The 23,183-nt window shown below is 39.6% G+C and overlaps 1 protein-coding gene across 4 annotated transcripts in view; it reads right to left on the bottom strand.

The window, feature by feature from the left end:
- Positions 1–23,183, bottom strand: part of CREB5 (cAMP responsive element binding protein 5) — a 256,868-nt gene that overhangs the window by 165,933 nt on the left and 67,752 nt on the right. For all 4 annotated transcript variants that reach the window (XR_013181630.1, XM_077176335.1, XM_077176336.1 and 1 more), the window contains one exon: positions 7,403–7,575. Coding sequence is in view for 3 of the 4 variants with exons in the window: in XM_077176335.1 (XP_077032450.1) it covers positions 7,403–7,575 (173 nt within the window). In the remaining variant the exon portion in view is untranslated. The remainder of the gene's footprint in view (positions 1–7,402; positions 7,576–23,183) is intronic.

Here is a 23,183-nt window from a genome sequence, read left to right as displayed (position 1 = left end):
AACTAAGAGAATTTAAATTTATGGTTTACCACATGGAACTTTGTTAGAGGGTCTCAAAATGACAGATTTATTTAAATTACTTTTTTACCTTCTAAATCAAGCATAATTTCATTTTTGTAAAGAACTAATTTTGGTAATGTTGTCATCTTAGATTTACCCATGCCTTTGATTCAAATTGTTGGTGTTTTGGTTTTTTTGCTTTGTTTTGGTTTGGTTTTTGTTTGCTTTTTCTTTTTCAAATGTGTATTTGGCCTGTCCATAAGTATAAATAGAACCATATATATCCCTTAAATGGACCTATACTATACCATTGATTTTGAAAACTCATCAGTTCATAAGGAGGCCTACTTTTACAGGTGGTAAAATAGGATCCATACACTGTACACAAAGTCTGTAATTCCTGTGTTTTCCCTCAGGCACTTTCCTCTGAACTATTGTAATTGGTTTGCAGCCAGGTACCAGCTTAAAAAAAAAAAAAAAAGAAAAAAAACAACCCAAAGTGTTAACACTTTATTAACTTATAGTATGTTTTTATATTCCTTTGGAAGTGTTCAAAAAAGACACTGGCAAGACAAACCATATAAAATCAAGGCATTCTCTGTTAAGCACATCAGTGCCAATTCCTTTATTGAAACAGATACAGTCATAACTTCTAGTGGGCAACTAATCTTTTATCAGAATTCTTTGCACATAAAGGACTTCATTTTTTAATAACATTATAGCCATTGTGCCACCCCCAGCAAGCCTTTAAGCCCTCCTCTGAACTGACATGGTGTAAGGCAGCACCCCAAAGCTTGCTGCTTCTCTGGAACCTGCGAATTGGTTTCTTAAATGAAAATAAATTTTTTAGAATGCCTTACACCAAACAAAGTCTGTATTGTTTGAGTTAGTGTTTTACCGCAGCTTAGTTACCTGTCAAACAGGCTGACACTTGGATAAAACACATACTGGAATCATGCATCAGGGCATGTTAAGCACAAACCTGTGATGAAGAGCAGAGCTATGAGATTCGGCTGTGCAGAGCCCTAATGATCTTTTTCTGGTCTAGGAAAAGCTTGATTTGTCATACCAAACCCACTGCAATTCTGAGATCCTCTTCCATCCGAAAATGATTTTACATCTGTTTTAGTTCAAAGAGTCATATAAATCAGAAGCTCTGCCCATAAATTTTGATGACACCTTTAAAGAAGATTTATACAGTGTGTATTATATATATACGGGAGGTATGTAAGAGATACCAGCCACTAAAATTAAGGAATCAATGCTATATTCTCCAAGTTCTATATATCATATTTAAGTTCTATTTATGACTTTCTCTGATGTGAGAGCCAACAAATGCATATGAAAGCTCAGTATTTCTGTTCAGATAAAATTATGGGTGCAGTACATATTCTAACCTTGTTTTCCTATAGTTCTTGGGTGGGACAAGATTTTCAGGACAAAAACATCATGATCCATTTCTTAGAAATCACTTGCATCAGAACTGGCTTGAGCATAGTTTCACTGCCTATCTCAAACAACCATCAGGAGAGGGAGAGGGCTGGTTTCTTCTCATAACACGAGACAACAACCCTAGTCAGAGCCAGTGGGCAGCAAGTCCCAAAATATCCCTTACACTTTTTGGTTTTGGTGCTCTTGTTGCGGGAAAGCAACATTTCTAACAAACTTAGGACTTCTATCAAGTAGAAAGTATGAAATGTAAAACACTGTGTTCATTAGGCTATTTATTCATCAAGGCTATTTATTACCTGACTAATGATCTTCCCTTCAGTCCCCCAAAAGTCACCTTGATATATGGCAATACTTTCCAGCCCCTTCCTACATCTTACAGCAAGGAAGAGTTTTTGGGAAGGCAGAGGAGTATATTCTTAAGGATAGAAGAGAGGTGTTGTGAACAACCACCTGTTTGTGCTGTGCCTGGCACACAGACTGGCACTGTTTGTTTGTTCTCTTCCTGACTCAGCAGTATGGGGAAAAATTGAGTCAGCAACTCCTGAACACACAACAGCAGAGGATGTTGGAGAGCAGACAGAGCTTCTAAATATCACAGACAGAGCAGCATGGTTCGGCCTGCAGGCCCATGTGTGGACCTGGGCAGCAGCTTGCTAAAAGGGATGAGCAGCTTGAGAGGGTCCAGCCCATTTTCTACCTCATCACCCTCTCTATTAAGCTAAGCTATGAGACAGCTTGTGTATGGGAATGGCTGTCTTGTAATAATTTCCTACGTCATTCACCTGAGCTTCCCAGAGACTTGTGGCCGCTGCTCTCATGTGGCTTGATGGGATTCCATATCAAGGCTGGCCAAGGTCAGTGTGATAGAAGGGACTACAGAAAACATATCTTAGCATAAAAAGAGAAAAAAGAAGCAGGACCATTAAACAGGAATTAAAGCCCCACTTTTACTACAAAGACAGAAAAAAAATTTGGACAGAATGACAATGTCAGATGCTCTCTCTTCCCTTTTCCTCCCCTTCCAGTGATCTCACTGATGTTCTTACATGCTGCACAATCAAGGCTATGGAATGGACTTGATCAAGCCACTGAGTGGTCATTTGATGCTTCATCTCTCACTGCACATTTCTTCTCATCTCACAACATATTGCGGTACTTCAGTTCGAATACATGAGTTGGAACAGAGGCTTTTATCACAGATTTCCTGGAAAGGGAACTAGTCTTTGAATTTCATAAAAGCACATCATTCCATGGCCTCTTTGATGCTATGCACTCCACCAACTTACTAAGAGCTTAAAGAGAGACTTTCTCTTGGATGTACAAAGACCCTTCTCAGTCACCTGCCTGTTCCAAGTGCCTTCCAGAGCTAGCTGCATTATGGAAGGGTTTCTGCCTGTGATTGTCTCTTACAGGAGTCTTTTCTGTTTCCTTGAACTATAAAGGATGATAGCAGGATACTCTGAAAACTAAACCAGCAGTTCCAGTCTCAGATAGTTTTTGCTATTGTGAAACTCCTGTGCTTGCCACAGAGACAGTCTGTCCTTCTGCCATCTGAGACCCTCCAGTTAAGACTGAGAGGTTGGTTTTTTTTCGTTTTCCAAATGACCAAACCTTTGTTAGTCCCACTACATGCATGGAGTAGTCAATTTTTTGACTATTCCATTTCCCATGTCCTTTTGGTTGAAAAGCCTTCAAAGCCATGAAGAGTCGATAAACTGGAACCAGAGAGACACAGGTGAGGAGAGGAAAGAGAGAGGAACAGTAAGGCAATGCATTAGTGTTAAAATGAATGCTGCATGTGGGGACTGAAAGGCTGTTCTCCCACTGGTACCATGATTCTTCAGAACATCAAGGCACCAGGAGCATCTTCCAAACCCCTTTTGTTGCTTTCTCCTACCTGCTTGCATTTCACCAAATGTGGTTGCAATTTTTCCCGTTTGATGCTGTGCCAGAAGACCATCTTATCTCGATTAAAATGCTCTAAAACACTTTAAAAACAGATAATCTACATCACATGGTTAGTGTTCTATGTCCACTTTGGAGCCTGAGTTCACTGAAACTGGACTGACTCTCACTCTCCGTTTACTACCATGTTAACAACTTGCTGCATTTATGACAATCCTCCAACCTCCCATGCTCTTTATCAGCTGCAGAGCTGTACCAGAGAGTTGGAATAGCAGGAATAAATATTATTAATGTCCACTACTAGCTTGAAAAACTAGCTTGAAAGCAAGTTACCTTCTCCATGAATGCTGTTGGGTTGCAACTGATAGCCTGAAAAATACATCTTTCTTAGCAAAAGTTGTGTCCAAATAGAGCAACCACCACGCTGTGTTGTCACCAATTTGTCTGCCCAGAACTCTCTCACACACTGCTGTATATTCAGTGACAGAAAAAAATGGAGTTATTTTAAAAAGAAGACAAGCACTGCTATTGTACAGCCTAGTTCAGAGTCCCATATCGTGAGCTGATTCAGCTTATCTGCTTTTCTATACCTTTGACAAATGCATGTCTTATATCATTTTTTCTTGCCTTCCTCCATATGCCATACTGCTTTTCCTCCATGTATCTTATCTAGAAATAATGTGCTATTAATCAGCCGAAGACACCCTTCACTGCCAAGTGTTCCTCAACTGATTTTTCATCAGCACAAGTAGTTACTAGTTCCAGCATTCCTCCCACATGCTGAAGGCTTGGTGGGGAGGGAGGAGGGATGGCAAGGAGGTTAGAGACTGCCTCACCACATAAATACTATCAGGGACCTTTATACCAGCCTGCCAGCTTGCTGTAATGCTAATGTTGCTGTTTGTTCTCAACAAAAGGAACATGGTGGGAGGAAAGTGGGGCTGCACCCTGTCTTATTTTTTAAGTTAATAACCTTCATGCTCTTCCTTTTATCTGATTAATCTGGCCAGGTGCCTGTTCAGTAGTAGCTGAAGCTTAATACCTGAAACAATGTGTGGATATGCATTGTGCCAGTAAGGCTTGCCCAACAATGCACATTCTGTCATGTTTTCCCATGCCTTGTGTCAATATCTCATTTTATGTGCAAGCCCCCAGAGCAGGGGATAGGAAAAAAAGAGAGGCACGGAGGGAGAGAGGGAGGGAGGGAGAAAGTTAGAGGGAGAGGGAGAAGAAAGAGAAGGAGAAACGAAAGTCGGGGAAAATTACATCCCTTGGGAACATCAGCTGCTACAAACTCACCCACTCCTCACCATGAAACGAGCTGTGTGCGGGCACAGGTGGGTCCCATTCTCTGTTACTAGAGCACAGCCTACAAACAGGGGCTAAATGAAGACTTTCATTGCTGTTCCCTGTTTTCATTGGAGCAAGGCCATCATAAACATTTGCAGGTGGCTTGGCCATAGTCTGACACTAAAATATTTGTGGTTGTGATAAAAATCAGAATATTGCTACAAGATGGTTCTATATAACCTTCAGGGCTTGATCCTGCTCTTACAGAACTCAGTGAGAGTTTTACCCAGTTTCTCTCTGCTGGTTTTATTGCTCATTAAAAGGCATTTTCCCTGGCACAATTCTTCATGGTAAAGACTCATCTACCCTTTGGGGCAAATTCAGATGATTTCTAAAAAAGGGAAAACTCAAGCAAAACCCACTGATTTGAGGACCTCAGCATTTGGGCTTGTTAAATAGCTAAACAACCTCAACTTTGCAAGGCTAAATCAAAACCACCAAACTTTGAAGACCTCAAATATTTTCTGAATTCATCTGATCTTTTTTTCAGTTGTCCAGTTTGTATTCCTCATGAATGAGTCGTGGATATAATTCTTAGGACATTTAGAAGGATAAGATAAAGATAAATGGAAATGACAAGATATGTTCTCTGAATAAGTAAAACAGACACCACAGGGAAAAGACTGAAGGAAAAGAAGACAAACAAGGATGCTCAAGACTTTGGCAAGTAGAGGAAGTTGAAAACACAGCAATTATCTCCTAGGACACACCATGAACAAAAAACAAAACCTCCTAGGAAGAGGGAAGAATGGGGAACAGAGTATGCTGGAGGTCACACCATAAGTCTCATTCACACACCAGCTCACACAGAGACTAAAATGCTGACAATTGCCTCCCAATAAAGCAGCTTTAGACTCAGAGTTAGGAAGCATTTGTGTGATTCAGTCACAGGGAAGAATTAAGATATGTCATGGCAAAGTTTCCCAAGTGAGACACACCACTGACTAGGAAAAGGCCTTTTTATCCTCAACCCCACCAACTTTGGAGATTCTAATCACCATGGCCCTGAACCAACACAAACCTAAAACCTGACTGACAGGGTCTTGCAAAACCACATGCAGTTTTTTTCTCATTATATAGAAACAATTGTTTGGAAGCCAAGTACAGTCTTACATAAAACACCTCACCACTGAGTATTAAAAGTTGTTTGGGGTTTTTTTATGCTTTTAATTAGGATCATAATTACCACTAGACCTATTAAGTCACAATTTGAACAGGAGCTTAATCATCCTTAACGCAAATAATGGCATTAGTTAATGTTTTTCTTTCTAAAACTGAAAAAGAAACTGTTTCTTCCTCCCTCCCTCTCTTCCAGCCCCCTCTCTTTGAACAGAATGGGACATATATAAGACAACAGCTTTGCTGGATTCACAGGCAAATGGTATTGCATGTGAAATCTCAGAGAACACTGTGTTTTGACAAGAGGTAACATATACAAAGGGCACAACTATCAGATAGCTTTACGTGACCCATCCTACCAGATTTATGTATTAAGAACCAAATACTGAAATAGTAATAAAAAGGAAAATAGAGGAGCTTGGCCAGGAGCACAAAACTAGGGCAGCAGATGGAATCTGTGTTCTGTGTACAGCTGGGTAGCCCAGAGCTCAGAGCCATGGGCCATCCCAGCTACCATGGGAGATATTGAGCCTGTCCCTACACCAAAAATCTTGAAAGAAAACTCAAGAATAACTAGAATTTCAGTTTTCAATTCCAGGATTTCACTTTATGATTTTACTTTGAAAAGACTGAAAGTTGATAAACAGTTATTTAGATAATGACCGAGGACAGTGACTGCTTTTGCAGATATCACTAATTGATGTGACCAAGTTACAATTGACAGATAATGAATCTATACTGCTGCTTCTTTCTTAGTCCACTAATATATCTTTTTATCCATACATTTTCATGTATAACACCACCCCCAAATTCTCAGAGCTGTGTGATGAAAAACTGTACCCTCCAGCCATCAGAGCAGTTTCTGTACAATTAAAAACACGTTATTATGACTTATGAGGATCTCATACTTACTGGAAGTAACCAGGTGTAAACATATACTAAACTTGGGTGGTTTTGTCCATACAGTTCTCCAGGCATTAGCACTCAATTGGCATTCAAGCTAATACAATAAGCATCCATACTGTCAATTTATGTTAATAAATATGGATCCATCATCACAAATTGAGCAGTTATTTACACTGTGCCAGACTCTATTTATCTTGATGGTCTTTTTGTCTTCCAGCATTCCTCATTCCTCATAGGAAATAGCTCAAACCCATAGAAAACCCAGAATTCCCAACTGAAGGAAGTCAAAGGATCAGCTTCGCAAACACTTTGTCTTTCTTCCCAGAGCAGTTATAGAAAAAACATGCACTATGATCATAAGAAGATTAAAAAAAAACAAACTGGCAGCAGAAAGCAGGACTTCCCAGTAAGTACAGCATTCTGTCCTTTTTGAACCAGTGTGCCATATCTGGAGTAACCCGGCCATTCCCCACAGTCTGCAACAGGTGCTGCAGGGGTCCTTGCTCATCCTGGCAGGGTCAAGTGCAAACTCTGTAACTTCAAAAACCTCTAGAACAACATCTGGGCCTGCATGCAGCTGGACCTTAAGAAGCATGAGGGCCTGAGGACATCTGCTCCTACAGGCAGGAGCCAGAGAACCAGAGAAATGAGAAAATGGAAATGGGCTCACCCAATCTGCCGATTTGTGGAAGGTGCTTGTGTAATGACGGAACTGGACTGTGGAGACGGCATGGCTTGCTGAATCACAACGCTGGTGTCGTGGTTTGGCATCCTTGTGTTTGTTAGCTGGTGGGACCCAGGTCCTGCCATTGCTCCTCCAACTGTGTTATGCATGGAGATATTCTGTGAGAAGAAGGGAAATGGGAGATGGTGGAAGAAAATGAAAATAAATAAATAAATAAATGTCTTATCTTGGTTTTCTGTTCTACAGGAATTCCATTTGGAATCTGAAAGTATCAACAACATGAAAAGTTACTGGCTCCTGGTAAATCCCAAGTCAATAGATCTTATTATAACCAACAACAATAAAGAAATGAAAAATAAATATTTACTTTCACAGGTGGAAAAATACCCACAGGTTGGGTAAAAATACCCATAGGTTCACTAATCATGCTTCTGTGATTCTGTCTTGTGATATATAATGGGGATATTTAGCACATATTTCTCCTGACTGAACATGATATGAGCACATGACACCTTGATTTAGTGCATGGGCTGTTTACTGTGTACTGGCTCTGCTTAGACTGACGAGCAAATGAAGTTTTACAGCCCCAAACTAACAAACAGTACATGGCACATCATGAAACAGCCATTTCTATTGGCCTCCACAGATTTTGTAGAGCAAAAATATCCCAGAGGCTTAGAACAACACTGTATTTCACCACATACAACCTTTGCTTCAGGTAACTAAGAGCTCTTAAAAAGTTCTTAAAACCAAAAAAACAGAAGTTCACAGATAACATATCCACTGAGCAAACAACCAGCGAGAGACCAGAATACTGCTAAGGAAGGAGCCATGGAATAGGACTTCTTGCTGTTATGCCTGTACACACAACACACACTGCTGCTAAACCGCAGGGTTTGACTTGGCCTGCGTTTGAAAACAAACAAAACTCTCAAGCCAGAGATAAGCCACAATGTATACACATGAAAAATACGGTAACCTTGAGAGCATTATTTTTCCTATCAGGCATCAACGTGTGAATTGTTAGCAGCAAGAGGAAAAGAAACTTTCCATTGTCACCTCATGCTAGGCTGAGGAAAACGGGAACAAAAAACCCCTTATAAACACACTGCCACTAAGACTCACACAAAGTACCTTCCTAACCACTGCAATACTCAGGATTAAAAAACAAAGTTCTATTTCATTCAAAATTACAATTTATGAGTCAATTTGTCTAGGAAACATATACAACCACTGCAAAATATTGGTAGATAAAGTTGGTGGGAAAGGAAACTCGGAGCTCTGATCAAATGTGGAAAACAGAAGAGGCACCCAACATGTTGAATCCCAGACCTAAAGAAAGACTGTATTATGGGCCAAATAAAGAACTACACCTCATGGAAAAAGAGAGCAAATAATTAGAGGACCCCAATTGAAGGCATTAGCTGTTATCCCCTTATCTCCCAATTTTATATATGTCATGTGATTTCCCAGAACAGTGTGGGCACAGGGATCTCTGTTTCTTTTACAGGAGTTGTTCCAGTCTTCATTAACACATAAAGAGGCAGAAGTGCTGCCTACAGTTGAATGGTCACACCACCTCACCTGGAGTGAAGAGGACCCACCTTTGAGTTCCTCTTACAGTAAATAATTTACACATTATGGATCAGGTATTCACTTAAGGAGTACGAATTGCAAGAGGAAGCCAGACCAAGGACCTTAACTGTAATATTTCATAGCACAGAAGAATGTCATGACCATCGGGCAATAACCTTGGATATACGAAAACTTCTCCAAAAGAAGTTCTCCCTCACCTACCACATTCCTATTAAAATGTCACTTCTTCAACACATTACAGGTTTCTGATGAAAAGCCTGTTGAGTTTTAAAAAAATATATATGGCCAAATCTAGCTCAGGATTCAAACCTGGTTTTTTTATCATGACCAGATTTTGCAAAACCAGATCTAATATCTATCCATGTACAGTCAATATTTTAATGCTATCTCTTCCTAAAATGATCTCTAAAGGAACCATGTATAGTACCATGAGCCTGCAAGGCCTGGGAATGGATAGGATGGAAATCTATCACAAGCTTTAGACAAGTGGTACCCTGGCACTTGCCCAGAGTTTTACTGGACTTTGTTGTACCATGGCAGGGCAGAACTTAAAGATTTAATATGAGATTCCTGTGCTCCTAAATTAGATATTTCCTTTCTCTTTTCCTTCTTTTTCAATTTTCTCCTATAATTACAGAACTCTCTAAGGTACAAACAGATTAATTATGATGGATATGGAAAATTTTTTTTGCCCATAAGACATTGTAGTTGTTATCTTAAATGCATAAACTTCCAACAATGTTTCAAAATTTTATCAATTTCCAGTAAGCTACATCTTTTCAAAAAGTAGGTTGAGTATGTGGTGCATGGAAAGTACAAGCAGAGTCAATGCTTTTAGATGTCCATTCTTCTCAGTAATGCAAGCACTGCTGTTGGGCAAGCATACACCACGCTGCCAAGTGAAAGCCTAAGGTTTCCCAACAAAAAGTCAAACTCAGCATGACTCTAACATTCATAAGAAAAGGATTTGGCAATCTCAGAATAATTTGCATCAGTGAGATGCTTGTGAATCTACACGGGAGTTCAAGGAAGTTCATCCTTTAGGGACAGTAAGCATGCTCCAAAATGCAGCAGGAAGGTACTGCACAGCAGATCTGACACTAAGCCCAGCTGATCTCACTGTGTGCATCATGATGTGCAGAATGACTCTGTACCACCAGCACAGCAAGGCTAGGCTCATTGCATGTGTGATGCAGCCAGTCTTCAGACCTCCCTAAATGGTTTCGCTGCACTGAGCTCTGCATCTGGTTCTGAATGGATCTGGATGGGATATTAACAAGCTCCTTGCAGACTTGACTTTGGGCCCTTATAGAGAGAAGAAGAACTCAGCAACATTGACTGAAACTGAGACCTCCACTTTATATATTGAACTGTTGTTTGCTACCAGCTCTACTTTTAAGGAGTTCTTAGTGTTCTTCTACCAGGAATCTGTGAATAAAATCTCCTTTGACTCCCCTTATCATAATCCTCCAGGTCTTAAGCCCATGGTAAAGATTATTTGATGCTCGGTGTGGAGCTCCCAGCATTCCAGCTCGGAGAAGTCTACATGAGCAATGACACAGACTGAGCTCTCCCACTGCTTTTAACATTCCCAAGACCCATCCATACTCTGAGAGTGTATGACACCCATAACTTCTCTCCAGTTACACTTGGAGTTTTCTCAGGTATTTTCTCTACTGTGCTTAAGCATCAGAAGAGGGCATATGAGCTTATACTATTATCTATTTTATAAACTGAACCTAAGTGTTCACACAGGGAGCAGGCCACCCATATGTCAGGAGCTGCAGAGACACAAAAGACATGCTCTTAAGATTAATTTTGTGAATCTTAATTAAGATCCAATATATGAAGAGGAATTTATGTCCTTTAGGACTAAGTTGCATTCTCACTGAAGTTTCCAGTCACTCCCAAGGAAGCAGAAATTAGAATTATAACACTGAAGAGCTTTTATAGAAATGGTCCCCTCAACCATGTGCTCATGGAGTATTACTCATGGAGTATATACTCTCCATCAGTATTTAAGATTCAAATAAATAAACCCAAAAGCAATAAACCATATCCACAAACCATTTTTAAATCAACGTGTTCATTCTCAACCTTTCCAGATGCAAGAGGAAAGCATACAGATCATCATCATATTAACTTCTCCCCAGTTACACTTCATGGCCCATTTTTGCTTCAGACTTTGAAGAAAACATTTGAGCATTTTTCTCCCACGTGCAACCATTTAAGTTTGGATAGACAACACACTTCTTTTTTCTAAAGGCTAAAAACTTCTTGAAGTCATGCTTCCATGTTCTGGTGGAGAGGATTACACATCACTCCACAAGAACACACACCCAGTTGGCAAGCACAGCAGAGAAATGACAGCTACACAAACACAGGCAAAATACACCCAGACAGTCACCAATTCCCCTAAACCCTGGTTCTTCCAGAGAAACACTCATCCATTTCACACAGCACCACCTCACATCAACCACCATCTACTGAAATCAAAGGATGAAGAACACTGATCCATCCTTCACAATCTACTGTAATATTCTGAGCTTCAGGGTTTGTTTGTGGTTTTAAACTATAAGATCTAGTTTCTGAACCACAGTCTGTTTTTATTTTCCTACTCTTATTTTTCAACTGAGGCTTACCAAGAATTGCAAACACTAGTTTTACATGAACTGCAGACTATTCAGGATTGTTCTGTGTAACCTTTTAGATCAATAGAGGTGTAACCTACAACTAATTATACATAAAGGTATTTTGCAGATTGAGTGTTATGTAAATTCTCAAGTCAGAAGGTATTTTCCATTAAAAACTGAAATAAAAAAGCAGTCAATTTAAACACAAACAAAACCATTTTTGCACATTTTTGTTTTATGCAAAATATCATGTATCCATTTTTTCCTGCACAGCAACTTAAAATGTTTTCCCACAGTTCAAGAAAAAAGCATCAACTTAAAAAAAATTATGGAGAGAAATCAAATATACAACAGTACTTTTGAATTTATACAGCCTGTCCTCTCAATGAATACATTTTAGCAAGGAAAAATATTCTGAGACAATACACATTTAAATGGCAGCTTCATGTGCACTTTTAAGAAGTGTAAAGTCATGTCTTGCCTGATTACTGAGATCCTAACTTCATAATATATAAAAGACACATGAGTGGAAGCTTCCAGTGACACACTCACTCACTGCACATACTGCTTACACAACCTAAGAACCTGCTGGCTTAAAAACATGGAAGCCATTGTTGTAAAGAAAATGATACATTAAATGTGGCAAATAAAGGCAAGCTTCAAAATTTTTTTCATCATATATAATCTCCATTAAAATTACTGAGCCTCTATGAATTCCCTCCTGACAGGATAAAAAGATAATTTGAAAACAAAAGTTAGCAAGTCTCCCCAGAAGCAGCATCAATTCATTTATTTTCTCTTGACTCAGGTCAGAATGGAAGGAAAACACCCTCACGCCAGCCCATCACAACTGTTTCATCTGTTACTGGCATGCAAAATCTAAACTCCTATAAGCACAGAACGAAGCTTGCTGCCCACTCAGGGCCAGAAAGCACAGACGAGGAACTAGGGAAAAAACCAGAGATAAAAAATGAATTATGTTACTAATGCAATTGAAGGTTTACAGGAAAAAGAAAGCCTGCTATCAAGATTTAAATTAATAAAAACTAAAAAGAAAAAGTTCCATTGTGCAAGAAATGGGTGAGTGTAAACTTGGTGGAGACTGAAATGCAATACCTTTTCCTCTTTTTTTTAAACTGTAACATCTGTAGAGCTTTGAATGAGGAAAAGCACTAAACCAGAAAAAAAAAAAGGACACAGAAAGAAACTGCTGGAAAATGCTGTGTAGTAACATTAAGCATAAGGACAAAGCACTATGAAGATCTTATTGCAGACTGCTAAAATCCATTTAACTCCCCTACTTAGCAAGAGGTATGAAGTCACTGAGCGAGGCTGACACATAAAAATACAGAACTCATGCCAAAGGATCTATTCCTCAAAACATTTCAAAGAAAGGCAAATGCTCACTTAGCAGCTACCTGATAAAAATGGCACATTACAAGAAACAGCAGGCATGATGTATCCCAGAATGGGGAAAGACTCTTCCCTGCCCCCAAGGCCCCCATCCAAAGTCTCCCCCTAAACTGGACCCAGGCAGCTATCCACACCGCGCTGGAGACTGAAAGGCCAGGAGCAGTGTGGGTATATCTGACTTCTTGAACCCCAGGCACGGCTGCTCAGTCAAATGTTATCAACCTGATCTCCAAAGGGGTAAAAATGTAAAGAAAAATTAAACTCCTTACTCAAGAATGACAAGTAATGATAGGCAGATGGGGAAAGAAGGGAAACATTGCTCTCACTGAAATCATAAAGCTTTGAATCTGTACTTATCAGTCTCAGCCACTGGTTTCCAATTTTTTGGATCACAGACCTCTGTCAACCCTCTGAATTTCACACAGAGCACTCTGTGCTCTTATCATAAATTGTGTAATTAAGGCAAGATGGTTCCACAGACCAGATGCAGATGACTTAGCACAGCTTTGCGACCACCAGCAGTTCTCAGACCAGAGTTAACTGCCACCCAAACATGGCATTGGAGCACCGTGACTAGAATTTATTGACAAAAAAAGAACATTTCTAAAGGTATCTCTGAACCATTGTCCTTTTTTCAAAATGCCTTCAGTTTTTGGAGCCTTAGACAATAACTGTTAAATAATAGATCAGGCCTGTGTGCTGGGGCTGGCAGGAGCTTTGCAAAATTTTATCCTAAATATCTGTGTTGGAACATGCAGGGAAACTTCCTTGTTGTTTTAAGTTAGGATGAGTTATTCTTAAGCACAGACATGCTGCTTGCTCCTCAAGAGGAACAAAACAAAACAAAATAAAAAAGAAAAACCATAAATAATCTTTTTATCCTGTTTTCTTTCAATAGCTGTTCATATGTTATCAGAAAGGCTTTCTGAGATACACTGAGTGATGCAAGCCTCATCTGCTAATCTCCAGCACACTGCACAGCACTGCTAAGCAGCGTGGCACAGGACACAGGGCAGACATATGAAGTGCTAAGCCAGGTATAAGCCATCTCAAGGCTCTAGCAGTCACCACTGTAACTCAAAGTCCAAAGGGCCCATTTAAGCACTACTAATCCTCTTAAGGCCGCTGCCTGAAGGGTGACAGCCCTGCACAAATCTCTGTAATGCTGCTGGTGCTGCAGGCCAAGCTCTGCCTGCCCCGCTGTGCCTCTGCCCCTGGGGCACCCAGGGAGCGCTGTCACCTCCTCCAGTCCCTTCCTGGCACCTTCTCAGGGAAATGCCCATGAACTCCTTCCACGGGCAAGAGAAGCCTCCATGCCTGTCCTCCACTTTGGCTGCTCTGATAGCTAATGCTCTCATTCCTCTGATGCTGTGAACAAAATGCAGGATACTTAGAATTTTTGGTCTTTTATCTTAATTTTTTTGACATGATCTAATTACAGTCATTCATTGATGCCCTCTAATTATCAGTAGAAATGAATACTGAAAGATGACCCTTGTCTTCCACAATTCCCTCCCCTCTTCCCCCACTACCCTTCTTGTGCCCTTTACAGCATGTCTGTCCAGACTATGCTTGCAATACATGAAGCCTTCTTTACACACACAGAGTAAGTAATATATGGTGTATACCAGAGGTACCCATGATAAACCATTTACTAGAGCAAAGGGAAAAAAAGTGATGTAAAGGAACATATTTTAAAGGAGAAGGAAACTTTGGAAGATTGGTTTCACCAGAGTTTGAAAGGAAATAGCTTCTCCATGGGAAAAGATGACATCAGATTGCATGCTTATGTCTTGAAGTTTCCTACAGATATTTCTCATTTTTCCTCAGGGTGGCTTGTTTCATGCACAATTACTTGTCCAATATAGCCACTAAAGCAACATAGCACAAAGAGCTTCTTCTGTTCAGCTGAAGATCAGTAACACTAAGTGTGCAAAGTCCAGTTTGGGTCACTCAGGGTGTTTTGCACTGCTAACACCACATTAACTCCTGCTAATTGGGAGGCTAAAAAACAGGGGGAGCACAACTGGCTGCCTGGCTCTACCCAGTTCTGTCATTCTTTATGCAAAAGCCATAAACTGACTATTTCATTTCTTCTAAGTTGCCTATTGTGACATTTATAAACAGGAACCTGGCAGCATGTCAATGGTGCAAACTGATTTCCTTTTCTAAATACAATTTTAAAAAGCAAATAAACAAGGTTATGCCTGCTAATGAAACATTATATGCCATGCTGGAGCTAGTTTTTCTCAAATGTATTCTCTAGAGCAGATGGAACACCAATAAACACAAAACAACAAACCCTTTTATAAAAAGCATGTTTATAAGAAAATACATTCTTCATAGAACTTTGTCTAAGGCAAAACTGACTTATATCTGTAATATTATCTCAGGGACAGAATTATGGTCCCATTAGATTGCTGTAAACAAGGGAGCTTGCCATGCATTTCAAATAGAGAAGGGCTGCTAAGAACCATGAGAAGAAGAAAAGAAATTTGCTAGGATACTTACTAGGTGTAATTCCTAAAGGCCTTAGTTGAAATCAAGGCCTTACTGTGGTAAAACCTATATAGACACATTGAGGGAAAACACTTGTCCACAAGCCTCAGAGACCAGAGACAAAACAAGGAAAGAGGAAAGAAGAAAAAGAGAAAGTGAATTGTTTAGCCAAATATCAGGACTCAATGCAAGGGCTCTTTTCTCCCAGTCCAGTGTCCTTTACTTTGCACTGTTTCCTTGCATCTAGTACTTATCTATGAATTGAGAAGACCAGAAAAGTTTAAATAAATAGATAAAAATTAAAAGAAACAGAATTATAACCTCTGCTTGAGTTTTTTCCAGCACTATTATTTCATTTCTTTAAATCAGACAGAGCGCACATACTAAGTGGGTACTCAAAGAACCTTCTCAAAGTAGGTGCATGTCAACTTTTGCAGGACAAGCAATTAGACATCCAAAAGCAGCTGCCAGACCTGGAGGCCAGTCAGAGGGTAGTTGAAAACCTGGCCTTCCTTTCTTTATTGTAAGGAGTTTTGTTTTTATCCATCATGAAACAGAAAGCTGGGAGGGGGAGGGCGGCACTCCTCCAGGAATTGCTTTAAACAAGCCTTTGATACTTCTAACTGAAGGCACTAGGCTTTTCAACATTATGCAAACCATTTATAATCTGTTAATAGCAAATTCACAGAGACAGCACTTTGGCATCTAAATTTGTTGTATTTTATTTAAAGCTTCTTTGAAATTCTCATCATTGATTTCACTGGCATAAGTTATTGGCATCATGCATGAGTTACAGCCCTGGCTGTTGACTGCACTCAATGACCAGAACATTTTTTAGACAGAGCAGTTGGTAAAGAGAGCAAGGATGGTAGCAACAAAACAGCCGGTGATTTTCCATTCAGGCAGTTTCAAGCAGAAAACCAGCAGGTTTAACTTTTCTGCTAAGAAGTCAAGTGGAAATGCTGCTACCCTGGTAATAAAATGCATCTCCTAAATATTCTGTTACCCCAAGCCACTGTGCCAGCTGTGTTGGGCCAGGCAGGCTAGTACTACATGGGCACTCAAACAAGAGGCTGGGAAAGGTCCAGGAGTGAAGGTTAATGGTGCTGTCAAAAAGACCCAGACAAACCATTTGCAGCACAATGAGAGATCATAGGTTTAACCAATGAAGTGGATTTTCAAGTGAGCTGGTAGGAAAATCATCTTGATCAGTGAAAATCATAAAAGCAACACCAAGACGTCAAGTCAGGATCAAATGAATTCACCAGGTCTCCTGGGAAGTAATCACAAAGGCAATCATGCAGTTTTGCAGGATCCACAATCACTTCAATCGATTTTAGGTAGGTGCTTTGGGAGAGGAGAACTAGTTTAGTTTAGATCTTGAACTGAAAGAACTTAAATAAAATTAAGTTCATAATTTGGAAGCCTTCGGAGAAAAATTTATAAACCTTGTAGCCATAGGAGTTAAAAAAGGTAAGGTTTAGAAATGCAAACAGAGTGTCTACACTGAAGGCAAAATGTTAGATACATTTCTAGTTAAAGGAGGTTCACTTCTGCTGAGTACAGCAAGGGCTACTGACAAACAGAGATTACAAGGAAGTGTCCTCTGAATCTTCAAAGCTGGTAAGCTGTCTGGTTGAGGAGAAGCAGCCCTTGTCCACCTCTGCCTTGGTTTCAACAAGTGACAGGGAGGCAGGGAAAAAAATAGTAAGACTAGGAGAATAAACATGCTTGGAAGAAAGATAAACCAATATTGGTCCTTCTACAAGAAACAGAGTTGACCATCCACTGACGAAGGCATGTGACTTGGTCTTAAACACAGATGGAGATCTCTGGAAGAGCTGTTGTTAATGAGAAAAAGAACAAGAAAGCAAGCTGGTATGGAGCTTGGACATACAACTTCCCAGGACAGGGACAGCAGAAAAGATCAAAAATATAACTCCTCGGACAGAACAAATGTGTTCTGCAGGTCAGGTAGACTGGGAACTGCACAGCCATCCTTTTCCTCCCCCTTGTACAGATTTACTGCATGATTTTGATCAAATTATTTCAAATTCTTCTGCCTTACATGTAAAACAGGACAAAGACCTTCAACAGCTACACAGTGCTTGGAAGTAATGAGAAAGGAATAGATTTTAGAGACAGCACATTGTACTTGGGAAGGCAATGTAACATAGCAGTGACAGAGCAGAAGAAGGTTTTTTTCTAAGAGAACTCCACAGGACTTTAAAATAGCATGCATTTCAAACCCACAAAAACGACAAGCAATCATAATCTAGATACTTCAACCAATACAGAAAATAGTTATACAATGAATACCATTATAAGAACTGTGAGACAAAAGAACAGTTATTTGGTAGCTGTAAACATGAGAGAAAGACATGTAAATCAGTAAAGGAGAATAATGACTGCATACTCAAATCCAGAGAGTCCAGACAACATTGCAGGATCTATTCTTCAGAAAAGGGGAGCTCATTATCTGCAGAAAATTGTATCCAATTAAAGGATTCCTGGCTGTACATCCAATACGGGTAGTAAAAATTAGGAGCCATTTTAGGAGAGTCAGGCTAAAAATCTTACTGACATTATATGGTGGTGGTGGTGGTGGTGATGAAGGGGGTGAATTCTCAGTTGTAAAAGCTGGATATGTTTGGCTCAGCTTCTTTTCCGAGTGAAGGAAATGGAGAGAAAAACAAAGAAGCTGCACTATATTTGATAATGCTACCAGACGATCCAGATGTACACTCTTCCAGTCACACTAATTAAATGTGGTGTGGAGCCATCCTGGGGAAATTACATCCCATTCCTTTGGAGTACCACATGCTTCTGAAATGCCTTGGTGAAGTTCTCACTGCATCTGAGGAGCCACAATGCTTCTTTTCCTAAGTAAAAAATTATTCATCCTCCTGTATAATTGGTCCTTCTGGTGTGACCCAGCCAGACAGATAACTTCATTCAAGGAGGAAAAACATGATTCAGGCAGGAGTTTCAGCTAAGCCATGAATTAAACAGGGCAGGCAGGCATCCTTGAGCCACAACCTAGCTACACTTGGAGAACTGTTAATTTGGAGTCCTCTCCTTCACACAGCAGCTTTGCCTAGAAAGTGGCTGTCAGTGGGATGTTTACAACCTGTGTAATGTGATAGCTGAAAGCTGAAGAGCAGAGAAGAGGGTCAGGAGTTCCAGCCTTGCACAAATAGCACCACAATCCTGTTCTCAAGAGCAGCTAGCTCCTGGGTATCCACATTAAGAAGAGCAATATTACCCTTTAACCTTAAACACTGTTCATTTTAAACCAACCTAACTTACATTTTTAATACACAAGACTCAAAAAATAGCTACTGCAGGCTCCAGGAAATGCTACCTGGTTTTTCTTCATCACCAGAACACAACAGAATGGACTGTGCTCTGGAAATGCATTGGATCACACTGTCTAAGCAAAAGGAAAGAGGTTTTCCAGTAAGATAGTGCTCAGAAGGTGATTCTGTGTGTTTTAGCCTTTCTGTCAGTTGTCTAGGAAAATTACAGTGGCAGCTCCCTGACACAGACAGTATTAAATATCACAATCTTCACCATTCCTGTTGGTTATATAGGAAAAGGCAATGTGACCTCTGTATGAAATTCTGAAAGACATTTCTCAAACATTTTCATAAAGGAATGCTTGAACTCATTTCAAATGCTTGCTACAAATTTTCATTTTTGAAAGCAAAGGCTGAAAAGCCAGAGCTCCTTGTGACTCAGTGGAAGGTCTCCTTCAAAACACATCACCTCACATTTCTCACCCTACAGATGTGATTTGGTTTACAAAGCTGGATTCTGTGAGTCTGGATTGCTAGAGCTGGCCCAGAATTTTGCTCAGAGTTTTTATTTTCAAAGAGCCAAACAAGAAAGCTGATAAGTTTTTCTGGATTTACTAATTGTGTCCCATGTAATAAGACCAGAAATTTTAATTCTCTCAACAAGATTTATTAGGTATTGGCAGGGATGCATATGGAAGTTTAGCATCCAGAGAAAAACCATTCAACAGAGAAAGAGAGAAAAGAAAACTCAATGAGGTTCAAAGCAAAACCATAAAGAATAAAGATTTGTGTGATAGTAGAGAATATACATTGTTGTTCTGTTAGATTATTTGCTTTAAGGCAGAAATATGATCGTCAGAATTTTAATAAGATATGGTGAAGTCTGTGATGTAGGGAGTACAAAATTATTATTCTTCCTTCAAAAAAGGACAGACAATGTACTACCCTACAATACTTGGTCTGTCTCTTCTTACAGTAAACACTGCTAATGCTCCTGGAGAGGGGCTGACCTTGCCAGCCAATTACATTATGCTAATTTGTCTGTTACTATAACTCCTACAGAGGCATTCACAGCTCAGAGCAGGACAGAGATTTATATTGTCTCTTCCAAGCTGCAGACTGTGGATGTTAATCTGTCTCCCTCCTTCCAGCTACAACTCCACATGGCAATATCTACATGCAGTGCCACTGTACATTGAAAGAGACAGTTATTGCCAGCTTTATTCAACTTAGAAGACAAGCCGTGGTCCTACTTTGCCCTTTTAATGTGTCACTCTATCTCAGAAAGCATATGCTTGGTAACAGCTGTTTTCCTATGAAAACATATGGTTTCTCATATGCTTTTGAAAACACCACAGGAATGTATTTGCTTGCTAGATGCTAGTGCCGTGTCTCTACATCCAGCAACAAAATCATCGCAAGGAACTAAATACTTTCTATGTTATACTCATGTGTTGTAAAAATACCCGTTGTTTTAAAGCAACAACAACAAAAAAATCATCCAGCTGAAAAGATTTAATGTCAAAATAAGCTCATAATTTAGAAGTTATGTGCTCTACAGTGTTACTTGAAGATGGGATCCAAACACAAGTCTTCTGCAAACATACAGCAAGTAGCATGCTTCATGCAAGCAGTTTATAGTCCATGTTCCTTCATGAAAACAAAAGCTGGTGAGACCTGCCTCTTCTAGCTAAGAAGCTTTCCTAGCATCTTTCAGCTGAGATATGATAAACAGAGTATCAAAAATAATTGAGTCACAGCAGCTTATAACAAACCACTGTCCTTCAAGTAAACCGCAGCATTGACCTTTCCATGCTTATTTCCCTCCCTTCATAATATTTAGGGCAAGCCAAGAGTATCCACACAGCCAGTCGCATGTCAGGGGAGGTAGAAAGTAGCTGATTTGTTGGGCTACTTTAACTCAGATGTGCACAGTCTAGGGTCAGGTTAAACTGAAAGCTAAATATTTGGGTAAATAAAAGTTCAGGCTGTGGTTTTGAAACCTATTTCAACATCAGCTGACACAGAAACTGACATAAATATGCAGAAAGTTTTCCAAGTGTTAGAAAGACAGGGAGGTTACAGATTGGCAGGAAAACAAGAAAAATGCAAAAACATGGCCTATGACAAGGTCTTACAGAAATTTCCCTTTGGCGCTGAAAATAATTCCACTGGAATATTTCTAGAAAAGAAAGAAAAAATTATATTCAAACTAGCTCATGCTGTAACACCAACAAAATGAAGAAAACCATCCAATTTTACTTCCAGACCTTCTGAACACACCAGTATCTAGGTGATATTCAAGTACTTCTCCTGTAACTGAAATAATTTTACACCTGTGTGTTGATGGCGGTCAAGCACAGGCTCACACAAAAAAAATCCCCCATCAAACTGAAATGTTAATATTTTGTTACCTATTAACAGTGAGGGGGCACACAGAAGTCCACCCAAATCTGTATCAGTGACTTTACAATTTCCAGCAGATCATGTTGCAGTGCCGCCTGCAGTTAAAGCCCTGAGCCACAGGCTGGTTTTAAGGTGCTTAAGCACACGATGCAAAGAGGTCAGGAAAGCAAATGAACGGCAAGAACTGGTGAAACCCCTGTGACAGCTTGAGGTATGGCCTCAGGCATTTGCTGGGCCCCTTTCCATGGGTTATGGTTCCCTCCTCGCAGTCTGTGAAAGGTAACACTTGCCTGGTGGGCACACAGGTCACTATGAGGATCCAGCCTTTTGCAAACTACTGGCAGATGTGCAATAAACCCACACTGACCTTCTTTCTAAAAGCAAGCAGCAACCACAGACTTATTAATATGCCCTGGGCATAGGAGATGTAAGAAAACAGGTTGATTTCTTGTGTAACTGTTTCTACCAGCTAGGAACTAATGCACCAGGGACAAAAATAAAAAGCCCTCAGAGGAGACTAATACAGGATGTCTCTCTGGAAACACAACGGTCTTAAAGTGATACAAGCCAAGGGATTAGAAATATACCCTTACCTGACTAAAAATGTTTTGTAGTTATCAAAGAGAGGTAAAACCTTGTTCATCTGGTTAGACACTACAAGGAAATTATGAAACCATCTTACAATAAAACCTTCTTAATAGTGCCCAGAGCTCTCAGTCCCAGAAGGTAACTGAGAATACCTTTTGCCTAAGGTGACTCTTCAAAGCTCAAATGAATAGGAAGGTCAAAAAGCCAAGAGTTTGTGTCATTGAGACAAACAGTTTGCATGCTGCACTAGTCGTATCTGCTACAGAACAAAAATATCCACCATGAAACCATATTTGCTTCTTTCTGTGTTTACATATTCAGAAGTAAAGGAGGAGGAAAAAAAGAATAAAATCAGGTATAGGCTGTCATTCAGAGGTTTCTAATCCTGACAAAATAATACAGTAACACGCTCCTGTTTGACCTCAATTTGATATCCATAACTCCAGTTCTTCAGCAGAAAAAGAAGAGGTTGATTTACAAATGCATGTCCAGTCTTCCCAAATGTTTCCGATATCTTTGTGTAACAACAGGTATTTTCATAAAGCACAATGGTGAGAAGACTTAAATGTACATGCAGAAAAAATGAAAACAACTGTTTGAGGTATCATTCATCACATACCAAATAAAAAGTAATAAAAATATTTGTAGAATTATATTGTTAACCTGCTTTTCTCTTCAGAATCAGAACTGGCTTTTCCATAAAGCCAGTTAATTTGCTCATAATGATCAACACATGATATATCTCTGAAGTCTCCAAAATTAAATTTTCTACTAATTTTCCAGCTGATGAACAAAAGGAAACTGCTCTTCCTGCATAATTAAGTTAGCTTGTACTCCTATTATGAACATTCTATATGAGGCTGTATCTGTACCAGCTATATGACAAATTCTCATTTATGACCTTGCTATGCATGTAGATGAAAAATATTTTTTAAAAACCATTGAAAAACACACTGCATATTCCAGAAAAAAATTGTCTCAAAATGCATATTGCATTTCAGCAATTTGCATATTCAAGAAAAATGACTTCACACTAGAGATGATCTAAAATTATTTCACATAAAGATATTCATTGTATTGAGCAATATTTTCAAACTATGTAGTAAAAATAAGAGCCCAGTATGAAAATACATTGAAGTTTAAGCTTTCCAATCAGTTCAGTGGGTTTACATGAGCAAAATTGGTCTCTTCGTGAAGTTTCAAGAATTTCTCCATTGCAGCTGCAGCTTCTAATTATTTCTTTACTAACAATTACTGCCAGAAGCTTATCTGCTTGACAGGAGAAGGAGCATTTAAAATTACCAGAGTACCACATTGCTTTACATCCCAGAA

This window comes from Agelaius phoeniceus, chromosome 1 (assembly GCF_051311805.1).
Source record: "Agelaius phoeniceus isolate bAgePho1 chromosome 1, bAgePho1.hap1, whole genome shotgun sequence".
Taxonomy (NCBI): domain Eukaryota; kingdom Metazoa; phylum Chordata; class Aves; order Passeriformes; family Icteridae; genus Agelaius; species Agelaius phoeniceus.
This window is presented reverse-complemented; position numbering and strand designations above follow the sequence as displayed.